The following is a 12,316-nucleotide window of genomic DNA, read 5'->3' on the forward strand; positions in this document are numbered from 1 at the left end:
CCTCCAATATCTACACTTGGACGACTTCTAGAGCCAGAACCTTGTTCATAAATCATCGGGCCACCACGCCTAGGTCCTACAGATTGACTTCTTCTCAGCTGTTCTGCTATTCATTGTTTTTCTTTTGCTTCCTCCCTTGAAATATGCATCGCTCGTGCAAGCTGTTGATCTTCATCCTCTGCCTCCATATCAGATCCTTCATAATCCTCATGATCCCTTAGATTTTCAATCAATCTATCATCTTCTTCAACAACTTTCTTTGCTTTATCTCTACTTCCCTTTATGTGCTTCCTCATTGCTTTGCTTATTTCATCTAGGCACTTGTTACATTTGGCAACATTAGAAAATCCTCCAGCCAAATGTTGTTTATGTCTGGTAATTCCACCTCCTAAGTGGATAGTATCACAGTAATTGCATTTTGTACACAACCTATTGCCTTGTACTTTCTCGGCTACAGCCCATCCAATATCCTTAGTTTGTTCTTTAGGCACCATCTTCCTACAAAGATACATAATGAATCTTAATATGCATATTTATTGATTTAGTATTTAGTACATAATAGCATTTTTTTAGAAACTAAAATGAGATGCATCCAAAGAAAAAAAAAGATTTTTTTTTTAATTTTTCCAAATTTACATAAACTTGAAATGCACACTTTTTTTGGAAAAAATTATGCATCTAATTTTACATCATAGTCATTGGCCAAGTTAATTATATATATTTTTTAAACTAAAATGAACTGAATTTTATAAATAAATTGTATTTTTTTTAGTATTTTTCTTATTTTTTAATTAATTTTTGAAATAAAAAATATAAAAACAAACTATTTAGAAATTTTTTTTTTTTATAGAAGTTGTAGATTAAATGTTTTTAAAGAACATATAAAAAATCAACAAAGTGTGGACCAATATATTTGAGTAGATCTAAGAAATAAAAAAAAAATTGAAACCCTCACTTTTTTGGGGAAAAAATGTGGGTTTCATTTGAAATAATGTATTTAGTAATTATAAGTTATGACATTATTTTAAGAGTCAAATGAACTAAATTTTCTAAAAAAAATAAAAAATTTGGGGATTTTTTTTAAAAATTAATTTCGGAATAAAAAAATTAAAAAAATATATTTTTTTGAAAAAAATCAAAAATTTCCATAGAAGTTGTAGAATACTTGTTTTTACATAACATATAAAAAATCTAAACATTTTTAACTATTGAGCATGAGTAGATCTAAGAAATTTGAAAAAAATTGAAACCCTCATTTTCTCTTGAAAAAAGTTTGTAAATCCTTATAAATCCAATGATTTCATGTAATAATGATGCACAAAATGTGATTCTAAGTATGATGAACCTTAGATTTATAAAAAAAACTTGAAAATCTAAGGTTAAAGTTGAAAAAAGTGAGTAAAGATAAAAGAACTTACTATTCAAATGTTTCAACTTTCAAGTTCAAGCCTTCAAGGTTCTTCTTGGACTATGTTTCTCTCCTTCTTTGAACCATTCACTTCCACTAGGGGTGTCAATTCGTGGCCCGACCCGACTAAACCGATCGGGACCGACCGTTTATAGACCGGCCCTGCCCAGACCATTTATTAAACGTTTCGGGCTTGAGCCCGGCCCGTTTATAAATGGTCAGTCTCGGTTTTGCTACTTGGACCGTCGGGCGCCCAACCGAGACCGACCGAATAACGCCCGACCGAGATCGGCCTATTGTGCACCGACTTGGCCCGACCCTTTAATGATTGTAGAATACCTATTTTACCCCCCAAATTAAAGAATAAAAACTAAAAAATAAAGACATGTTCACATTTTAAATAATGGTTATATTTTGTATCATTTATTGATTTATTGTCATTTTTTTGGGCTTGCATAAGTGGGCCGGAATATAATAGCACATTTTAAAGAGGGCCCGTTTAAAAACCGGTTAAAGCCCGTTTAACATTAAACATGTCCGTAGCCCGGTTAAGGCCCGACTAAAGCCCGATTAAGGTAGCCCGATTATAGCCCGAGGCCGACCGACCGAATATAAAGTGTACCATGCCCTCAATAACTAAGCCCAATTAGTTAAATGGGCGGACACGGTGTAGCCTTTGAAAGTCTTCAAGCCCGATTAAGCCCGACCGAAACCGGACCGGCCCGACCGGTTGACATCCCTAACTTCCACAATGTTTCTTTCAATCTACCATTTGAGTCTCCAAAAAGGTGTGTGAATCAAAGGGGAAGAAAGAAGCAAAATATAGAAAACTGTTGGTGAGAGTGTGAAGTGTTTATTTCAAACAACAAAAAATTCATACTTAAGTAGTCGTATCGTACCGATACGGTATGATACGGCTCGATACTGCACGATACCTTCGATACGGATCGATACGGTATCGATACTCTCGGGAATTTTTAGATTTTCAAAAGTTCGTATCGTAGAGTATCATACATATCGGTACCGATACGGTACGTACGATACGCCGATACACAAAAAGAGGCCAAAAATTCCCCGTAGCGTATCGGTATGTATCGTGCCGATGCCTACCGATACGGATACGTATCAGCCTATACGGCACGATACGCACCGATACTTAAAACCATGGATCAGTTATGATGTGCTGCCTTCACCAATGGATGATGCTTATCTAGATGCTGGCCACACTAATAATATGTAAGTGTTATATGATTTGATCAGTTGCACTTGAATGAGTTCTTAGTGGTTATTCAGTGACATTCACTGTGATTTCCATGGCTTGAAGATAGAGTTTGAGCCAGAGTATCTGATAGGGGAGTTTGAATCAAATCCTGATATAGATGAAAAACCTCCAATTCCTCTTCGAGATGCACTGGAAAAGATGAAGCCATTCTTGATGGTTTATGAGGGAATTCAAAGTCAACAAGAGTGGGAGGTAATTATCAGTTTGTTTTTCTATTTTTATTTAGAAGAGTGGGAGGTAATTATCAGTTTGCTCTTCTATTTTTATTTATGTAGCAGCAGTTAACAATTTTTACTTTAAAAGCCAAACTTCATGCAATTAATTTAAGAAATATCAAGGTATAGAACATAAAAAAACAACTTTGCAAATCACAGAAGGCAGAATCCAAACTTTTAGGATGGGTGTGGCATTGATTTTGAGTAATGACTTCAAAGAATTACTAAATGAAATTAAAATACCTAACTCATGATCAGCCTTGAATTATAAATGTAAACATTCTTCGAACTTTGAAGGAGAGAGATTATTCCATCAAAGGATACTTAAGATTAGGGTTCTGAGATGTCATAATTCATAAGAAACTAATGCATTTCTGGATCAAAATATACTACTTTTAGAGGTGTTCTCTCTCCATCACAGGTCTTTCCAGAACTTAGCTTTCGGTCGTGATGTCAATAGGATCACATGGAATGGATGATGGGAATTTTTTATTTGCTACTGGGACAATAAATGCCACATCTAGCTGGAGCATGACAGATGCAGGATCTTTTAGTTTTGTGCACTGAATACCAGGGTGTAGGACAATAGTACTAGGCAAGGGGAATAGGTAGTTTAGAGTTATGGCAAGAGATTGTTAGAAAAGAGATGTTTGTGGTCGAAAAATAATAAGGGATTCCTGCGAGATCGAAATTCAGAAAAGGGTTAAAGAAAATTCATGGTTCCACTTTATGAAAACATGGTTTCTTGGCTGCTTGCCTTAGAAACTAGCTATGTTTCTAGCTAAATTTTGAATTAGGATGATGAAAGCAATTTTGGTTGATGGATTTGGTGGGCATCTACATGGGACAGCAAGGTGCAGCGATGGTATTGCACAGAAAGAAAATGAAGAAAGGAAATCACTCAAACAGGAAAAGGAGCATTCTCCATTTGCTGTAACTTTGATGACTTCCATTGGTTTTGGGAGCCCCTTCTACTTTTTTGAGTCTCTTGTGACAATTTTCTGTTGCCAACTTGCCAGCATTTTTTTGGTGAAACAGTTATCGTATTGTAGAGCACTTTTTTTTTCTTTTTTTCCTTTTTGTCATCCACTGGCTCCATTTGTAGCATCGGGTTCTTTCCAGTGGAACACAAAAACGACCTGCTGAGTCCAATCAAAATCAGGTGTTTTTGTGTTCCCGTTTAACAAAAAACGCCAGTTATGTTCCAGCAGATCGTTGCCAAGCTCTGCCTTAGCTTCTAGGGGAAGGGAAACCAGTGTATTCAAATCATCAACCACTGAATGACTAGCCATACAATTATCTATTTTTCATTAGAAAATTATCATTTCTGTAGTTTCCTTTCATTACCATTTGAAATTCTCTTAACTTTTCTTGGTAGCTATTTGTTTTCCCTTTGTTATATTGGCCACCCGCATTTGCAGTGTTCAGCACAGGAACATCCTTTTTTTTGCCTTACTGCTTCCATATATATGGCCTTTTTCCCAATTCAATTCATTGACATCAATCCCTTGTGTGACAATTTCAGATCTAGAACAACTAACAATGGATACTAGAAGAAGAAAAGAATAGGATAGAGAACCGAGAGAGAAAAGGTTAATCTCCAATCGGTAGTAGCAGTGCATTATAGTATAAGAATTACAACTACGCTCACCCATAACTAACATAACATATATAAGACCCAAACCAGTAGCCTTATGGCAGCCATGGCTTCAAACCATAACTATTCAATTCCAAAATCTCCAATCTCTATTGAGTTACAGCCAATTTAAAGAAGAAGATTCCCTTACATAAAAATGGGAACCAAATCAAATATGGAAACTACTCTATGATAGAAATAATGAACTGAAATGGAAACTAAGTAACCCAAACAAGAATCTCCCAAGTAACCAACTTTCTAAAAAATAAAGAAAATCAATAAACTAAATATTGCATCCTTAATTATATCAATTACTAACCGCATCAGTTAGAGTCGAAACCATACAAAAATTTAGCAACTAAGAATTCAGCACGTTGAGAGTTCAGAATTTCAGTATTAGTAGACAATAGTTGATATACGTTGAGTTCCTCCCACATGCACTTTAAAGAACTATATTAGTTGGAAATAGATTATCCATTAGAGAAAAACTTCTCATTTAAATCAAATACCCTGGACAATTTTTTTTTTTTTTCTAGAGAGACTCTCTTTGCGATCGTCCCAAACACCCTTAGCTATGGTATGAAACATGACATTGGTAATCACAATGATAGTTGGATGCACCAATTGATGTAATTTGGATAGTAATGGTGTTTGCTAGGGTTTTGATTCACCCATGACGTGTTACACGTGTATGAGACAATTACTAGCAGCCGCAATATATAAATCCAATAACCAGCAGCCAAAAGAAAAAAACAGTATATAGGTGTCTCGATTGGACTTGAAAGATAAAAAAATCAGATGCTAGTGGTGATATAATCCCTCTGCCCCTCCCATCCCACCCCCCCTTGGTGTATGGTGTCTTGTATTCCTTCATAGTTTAATCCAGGGAGTATTGGTGCAGGCATCTCACAGCTAAATATTGGTAGCAAGGGTTTCTTTCTCTATAATGCAAGCAATATTGAGAGGTGTGAAGACGAGTGTTGTTACCCTATTCTCCATTGATAATGAAGCAGGATCTCATCTCATCGAGGACGTAGGCAATCTTGCCGAACCTGGTAAATCTGTGTGCATTGTTTGTTCTTGTTTTTCCATTATCTTCTGCATCGTTTTAGGATTGCATTTCTATACCCCCCCCCCTAAAAAAGAATTGGTTGAGCTGCTAGCTCGAGGAAAGCTAGCAGCTTGTCCAACTTCCTCCCTAAAGTAGCTGATTAAAATCAGACTCGGTAGTTACAATATTAAGGTAACTGAGAAAAACCAGAACTTCCTCCCTTTGCCTGGGGCCTAGGTGACAGCCGCCTTGTTGCACCGCATGTTGCCTTGTGTTTTGGTATTTATTTATGCCAAATATCATTCAAGTAAATGTCATTTACTTAAGATATTATTCATAAATAAGCAAATACCCCCTATTTGATTCTAATAAAAATAGTTTAAAAATCAAATTCTAAAAGGATAAAAAGTCAACCCCCCAGTCCAAGAACAAAAACTGGATTTTGGTTATAGGGGCGATTTTCAACTTTTAAATACTGTGATTTTTCTCAATTATGAAAATTTTATAAATTCTATCATGTTAAAACATTGCTAAAAACCAAAAGTCCAGTAAAATAATATTTTGTTTTGATATTCATAAAATTATTTTCATTCAGACGATTTTAACAGTATTCGCGCACTTAAAAATAAGTTTGACTGAAGCATAACTTTGTCATTACAACTCAGATTTAAGTAATCTTCGACTTGTTAGAAAGTTGGTTTTATGTTATAACTAATACAAAAAGTCTCATGTAAAAATAAAATCATTTGACCAGTCAAACTTATTATAGAATAAGAGCATTTCTCTAAATGTTGATTTTTTATAACTTAATATGACTTAATGTTAATTTTTTATGGTTTGATGTGGCTAAATGCTGATTTTTAATGACTTGATGTGGCTTAATCTTGATTTTTTATGATACAAGGTATATATAACTTACTAAATAATGTTAGAAAATAGGAAAAATAAAAAATAACACTTGTTCGCCTTAAGGCGGACGCCTTCTCGCCTAAGCGCATAGACAACCCTCCACCGCCTTGGTTCGCCTTGGCGCCGTGACAACTATGGTGAGTGGTTTCAGAAACCAAGTGATCAGAAAGCCTGATCTTGTCCAAACTCTGATTGAAGGTCACTTTAAGGCTGACCTTTTAATCCCTGAAAGGATTCCCTGATCTAAAGGTTAGATCTATAATAACTGTTGATCCAAATCTGTCCAGAAACATGGGTAAAACAGAGTATTACCAGGCTGCTTGAGATGATTAATAGCACCCCATTGGATGCTTGGACCATCCTGAATTAGGTATTGAATCAAAGGTCATTTGCATGAGGTCCAATAAAACCCCAAAATATTGAATTGATCTTGTGGCTTGATGCAGAATAGGATCAAAACTCAAAGCTGTCCGAAATAGAGATTACCGCCATCTTGACATTGAAAGCCTTGAGTCTTGCATGGATCCTTCAATGAAAGCCAGATATGGGTAGTAAAAACCAAGAGACCTTATTCATCTTCATATAATCAGCAACTAAGGCCTCATATAGTAGGTACAACAGTGTAGGTGCTGCAACCAAGGGGGAAAAAAACTTAACAGACTGTCAAACCATAATCTGAGTAGTGAGGGACTAGTTAACAATGCTCTGATATATCAGAGATTAGGGAATTAGCAATAGAGAGAAGAAGAATATGAGGTGAAGAGAGAAGAAACCGAGAGAGGGAGAAAGGCCAGAAAACGATCGAGAGAAATTACTCTATCGTGGACTGGCTATATGCTTTACATAGTTTTTAAGGCAGTAAGGCAACGGAGGCATTTGAGAGTCTTTCGAAGCGCCTTAGCGATAAGGTGGGCATAAAGCATCGCCTTATTGACTAAAGCGTTTCTGTGTAATTTTTTTTTATAAAACCAATCTATTTTGCTCAAATCCTAGTTGAATCCTATTACTCATATGTTAAATAAATATTAAAGATTCATATTCATACCAATGTAAGATATTTATCAAGAAAACAAATCAATAAAGTGAATAAACTAAGTTCATCTTCATCAATCATCAATCATCAATATTCAATCATCAATCATTAATCATCAATCATCATAACATATTAACATATAATATAAATACATAATTATGAAACAAAATTATACATATAAAGAAAAGAAGACATAAGAAATACAAGTATTTATTATACTTACCTCTATGATGCCAAAATGAGTGCCTAAGTGTTAAGGTCATCCACTATATTTCTACTCCTGTCAAAGAAGAATGAAGCTCACCGCTACCGGAGCAAAATGGTCACCTAGATCAGTGGTTCTTCCTTGTTCCTTGATTACTTCTCAAAGCCCTTTTTTAAAACCCTTGATAAAATCAAAACCCTGTTTGTGAATCGTGTTTTTGTTTTGTTTGTTTTGGTTATTTTTTGGGGAGCAAAGCTAATCCCAGACATCTCAAGTGTTAACAAAATCATACACCTACCAATAAAAATTCTATATTTGGAATCTTCATCAAGTAATTTTAAATTTGTTTAAGAAAAAAGACCCATAAGGTGCCACTTCACATAAGGTGGAGCACTGTCTTACCATCTCTAGACCGCATTAGCGCCTTGGCGCTACTAAGGTGTCGCCTTACCAGCGCCTTAAAAACTATGATGCTTTATATGAACTACCAATTGACTCTTAGTAGGATGTCTACTAAGAGCCAAAGAATAAATACAATGACCAATTATAATATGAGTAAATTTTTATCTATATCTAATCACAATAGGAAACACAATGACATAACACCTAACTACAACTCAGACAGGATCACATGGTACACAGCTCTATAGAACACAACCCCACGATGCCCTTTAAGAAACATCATAAGAAACCCTAGTTTTTAATGTTGTATCAACTAGGGTTTGCACACAAGGAAAACTGCATAGGTTGCTGCAAACCACAATTAGGGAAAGCCTTATTGAGACTCCAAACAAAGGAGATGGAGTGAAGTTGCTGGTTGTTCAGCGCTTTGATACCATGTGACAATTTCAGACCTAGAATTACCAACAATGAATACTAGAAGAAGAAGAAGAAGAAAAGAGAGAGAGAGAGAGAGAGAGAGAGAGAGAGAGAGAGAGAATATGGTGAGAAAATTAGAGCTACCGATTGTAGAGAATAGGTTAATATCCAACTGGTAGTAGCAATGTATTATTTAAACAAAACATAATAAAATAATTATAAGTACCCCTCCCCCAACTAACATAACACATTTAAGAACCAAACCAGTAAGAATATTACAAAAACACCCTTGCGGTCATAGTTGTCACGGCGTCAAATCAATCCAAGGCGGTGGAGGGGTGGCTAATCGATTGGCGATGAATCGCCGGTTATGGTGTTGCCATGGCGGTCAAATCGCCCATGTATCATTTTTTATTTTTCCTATTTTTTACTTTTATTTAGTATGCTACTTTTTTATTTCCCATATTTTCTGAAGTTATTTAGCATGCTACAAGCCTACAATATATACCTTATAACATATAAAACCAATATTAAGCAACATCAAATCATCAAAAATCAATACAGCATTATCAAAATCACCATGCATTTTACAAAAAATCGACCACCTAGTGAATCAGGTGTGACCTGGCATCCATGGCGGTGCCATGGCAATGCCTATCATCCAATGGTAACCGTCATTTGTGAGTCATGTAAATCGTAGCACTGCCATGAACTTCTTTTTCCACCAGGATGCCAAATCGTCGCCTAGGCAACGCCATGACAACTATGCTTGCGGTACCAGTACTAATGTTTTAACGCCTTGTAAATTTGACCAACTTGGTTTTTATGAAAGCATTTACTCCTATGTGTTCGCACAGATTTTTATCACTTCTGTTTTATTCCCTGTTTTGCTTCAAATATGGCATTTCTTCTATATCCTTGAACCATCAAAAGCATTTAATAACTAAAACCAGATTTCTTTCTCGTTCCCTTTTTCCTCGATGAAAATTACTGTCAACATAGCCAATCATATTGGGGCTTTTGGGGTCTGCTTGAATTTCTTTGTTCTTTTGTTTTTTTTTTTTGGGGGGGGGGGGAGGAGTAATGTAAGATTGGATCACAAGTGAGCAGGATCTGAAATTCTGGCTGAATAGAGAAGATGTCCTCTAAAGGCTTAGTTCTAGCTCTCAAACAATCTCTCACAACAAACAAATAAAAGGAAAATAAGAAAAGAAAGAGAATTCGATGGAGGATTGAGAAGGGGGAAGAGAACTAGTGAATGGGCATCTCACCCAATTGCATCCCACAACATAAGCTATCTTTTTCTTTTTTCATCAATAAATTCGTGTTCAATATTGTAGCCCCTTACAAACTTATATAAAAGACTCAGAACTGACTTACACACTAAAAAGGAAAGGCCTAACCCAATCCTTAACTAATTGGGAAATCTAAACTGGCTAGGAAACTGAAATAACAAAGGAAATAGACTCAAAACATGACTCACTAAACTAATGAATTAAATCTCATTTTCCTACTTTCTACCCATATTTTAGGCCCATTAAAAAAAAAAACCACGGGATCAAAGGCCCAAAACATACATAACCCAATCCAAGGCTTATTTGTAATAAAATAAGCCCATTAAATGACTTATTTGCATCAGGGAGGAGTGGGGTCGGTGACCTCGGTGTAGTTATCTTGTGGATTGTGGGTTAAGTGTTAGGATTTAGGATCTGTAGGATCAGAGTGAGGTTTGTTTTTCTTTTCTATTCCGGGGAGGGAGGTGGGAAGTTGGAAGGGCATTTGTGGTTGGGGAGGAGATGTTCCTCCATGGTGGCTTAGGATCCTCTTTTTGTTTTTCTTCTTTGGTAAGGCGTTAGCAATTAAGAAAAAAGAGGGAAATATATTAGTGTGCAGTTCTCTGACATGGTTTACTAATACTGTCAAAACATCAATTGTCAAGGTAGTGATCAGCATACATATGGATCTCTTATATTTTAGGTATAGGAGTATAGGACTTTGGCTTTTTGATACTATTGGACCATTAGATCAAAAGTGTAAAGCAACCAAGTTCCTTGGAGGTTATTATAATATAGTTAAAGCATGTACAGTTCTAGTGATAGCCATTTGACCCCGTTTTTCTCTAACAGGAAATTATGAAAGAAACAATGGAGAAGGTACCATCTATGAAAGAGTTGATTGATATATACAGTGGGCCTGATAGAGTGACTGCAAAGCAACAACAAGAGGAGTTGGAGAGAGTTGCAAAGACCCTTCCTGATAACGTACCTTCATCTGTAAAGCGATTCACTGACCAAGCTGTCCTTTCACTTCAGGTTTACTCTCATCCTCTTTCTCAAATTTTCTTTAATTGTTTGTGTATGAATGATCTTTTAGGAGTATTAACTGTAATTACTAGATCCAGAGCCTAGCAAGTTCAATGGGCAAACATGGAACTAGTCTTTAATGTCTTTGCCTACACAACAGCCCATTAATCTTCTAAGACCTGGATTGTATGAATGATTTGATTTTCCCAATTCAGTTGATTTCACCATGTTAATATATCACATAAAAAAGGGAGTACCCAGTGCACGAGGCTCCCGCCACTGCGGAGTTTGCTGTGGGTCATAATATATGCAGCCTTAACCCCATGGAAAGGTCGTTTCCTGACTTGAATCCATGACCACCAAGTCGTAATAGAGCAACCTTTCCGTTGTGCCCAGTCTCACCCACTGTCAATGTATCACTTAAGAAAGAAGTTTTTAAAAATTTGAGAAAGGATTAAAAATAAATGTGTGCAATTATCTCTTTGTTTAGATTTTATTTTGATGGCAGGCTTTTGAAGTAGAATTTATCATATTATCCACTTCAGCACAAATCCTATGGATTTCTCAAAGAAGCACAGGTGAATTCATTTTATGCTGTCAAAACACCGTAATTTTCTGGCTTTGCGAGCTGTGTAGATGGTATCCTCTTGCCTTCTGTCAACAGGCCCTACAACAAAGGTTGCGTGGTGATACATCCAAATTGATCTCTCAGTGGGGAAATGACACGTGTCGCCTTTGAGACACGTGTCCTCCACCAGATAAGGGTTCCAAGAAATCACTCACGCTCAAGCACGCTCGATCACTCAGGCACTCTCAATCACAAAATCACGCGGGATCACGTCGTTTGCATGAGGGGAATATTCCACACAAGTAGGACGGTCGTAGGGGAGAAGGACGGGGGAAAAGACAAGAAGGAAAGCCTAGCCCCGAAGAAGGATATAAGGAGGCCGAGAGGAAGGAAGAAGGTAAGCTCTGATACCCTCACCATTACTCCCTTACTGAACTGTGCGGCCGACCCTGACTTGAGCGTCGGAGGACTAACCCCGGACAAATCTCCGGGCCTCCGTCGTCTGTGTTTGTGTAGGTTCGACTAGCGGGGTTTTTTGGCAGCAACAGATTGGTTTCGTCCGTGGGAACCGACGGTAATGGTGGGGAGAACCTACAACCACAAGAGGACAAGAGCGACGTCCAACATAGACATGGGGGAAGAACCTTTAGGGGAGATTCCTCCCTCGGCGGAGATAGGACGAGAAAGGGGCAATGACGACCGGGAAGTGTCCGTCAGGTACCAGCGTTCGGCTGGATATTCAGTACATGAAGGCAGTGATCATCAGCCTCCTGCAGCCGAGGAGTACGTGACAAGGCAGTAATTTGAAGACCTCCAGGGCAAATATAACCGGATGGCCGAGACTATGAGGGAGGTCTCCAAAGCTGTCTCCCACAGGACCGGCGGAG

At 37.1% G+C, this 12,316-nt stretch overlaps 1 protein-coding gene across 1 annotated transcript; it reads left to right on the forward strand.

Moving 5' to 3' along the window:
• The first annotated feature begins 3,706 nt into the window (after positions 1 to 3,706).
• Positions 3,707 to 11,600, forward strand: LOC122084732. Its single transcript, XM_042653174.1, has 3 exons — positions 3,707 to 3,838; positions 10,685 to 10,870; positions 11,370 to 11,600. Exons 1-3 carry the CDS (start codon positions 3,707 to 3,709, stop codon positions 11,598 to 11,600), a joined length of 549 nt encoding a protein of 182 aa, XP_042509108.1.
• Positions 11,601 to 12,316: the final 716 nt, after the last annotated feature.

Source organism: Macadamia integrifolia, chromosome 7, assembly GCF_013358625.1.
Source record: "Macadamia integrifolia cultivar HAES 741 chromosome 7, SCU_Mint_v3, whole genome shotgun sequence".
NCBI lineage: Eukaryota > Viridiplantae > Streptophyta > Magnoliopsida > Proteales > Proteaceae > Macadamia > Macadamia integrifolia.

Excerpts from the sequence above, each read along its gene's own strand:
- LOC122084732 (XM_042653174.1), top strand. The coding sequence starts at position 3,707 with ATGAAAGCAATTTTGGTTGATGGATTTGGTGGGCATCTACATGGGACA. Across the intron at positions 3,839-10,684 it reads AGGAGCATTCTCCATTTGCT|GAAATTATGAAAGAAACAAT; the intron begins GTAACTTTGATG and ends TTTCTCTAACAG. Across the intron at positions 10,871-11,369 it reads AAGCTGTCCTTTCACTTCAG|GCTTTTGAAGTAGAATTTAT; the intron begins GTTTACTCTCAT and ends TTTTGATGGCAG.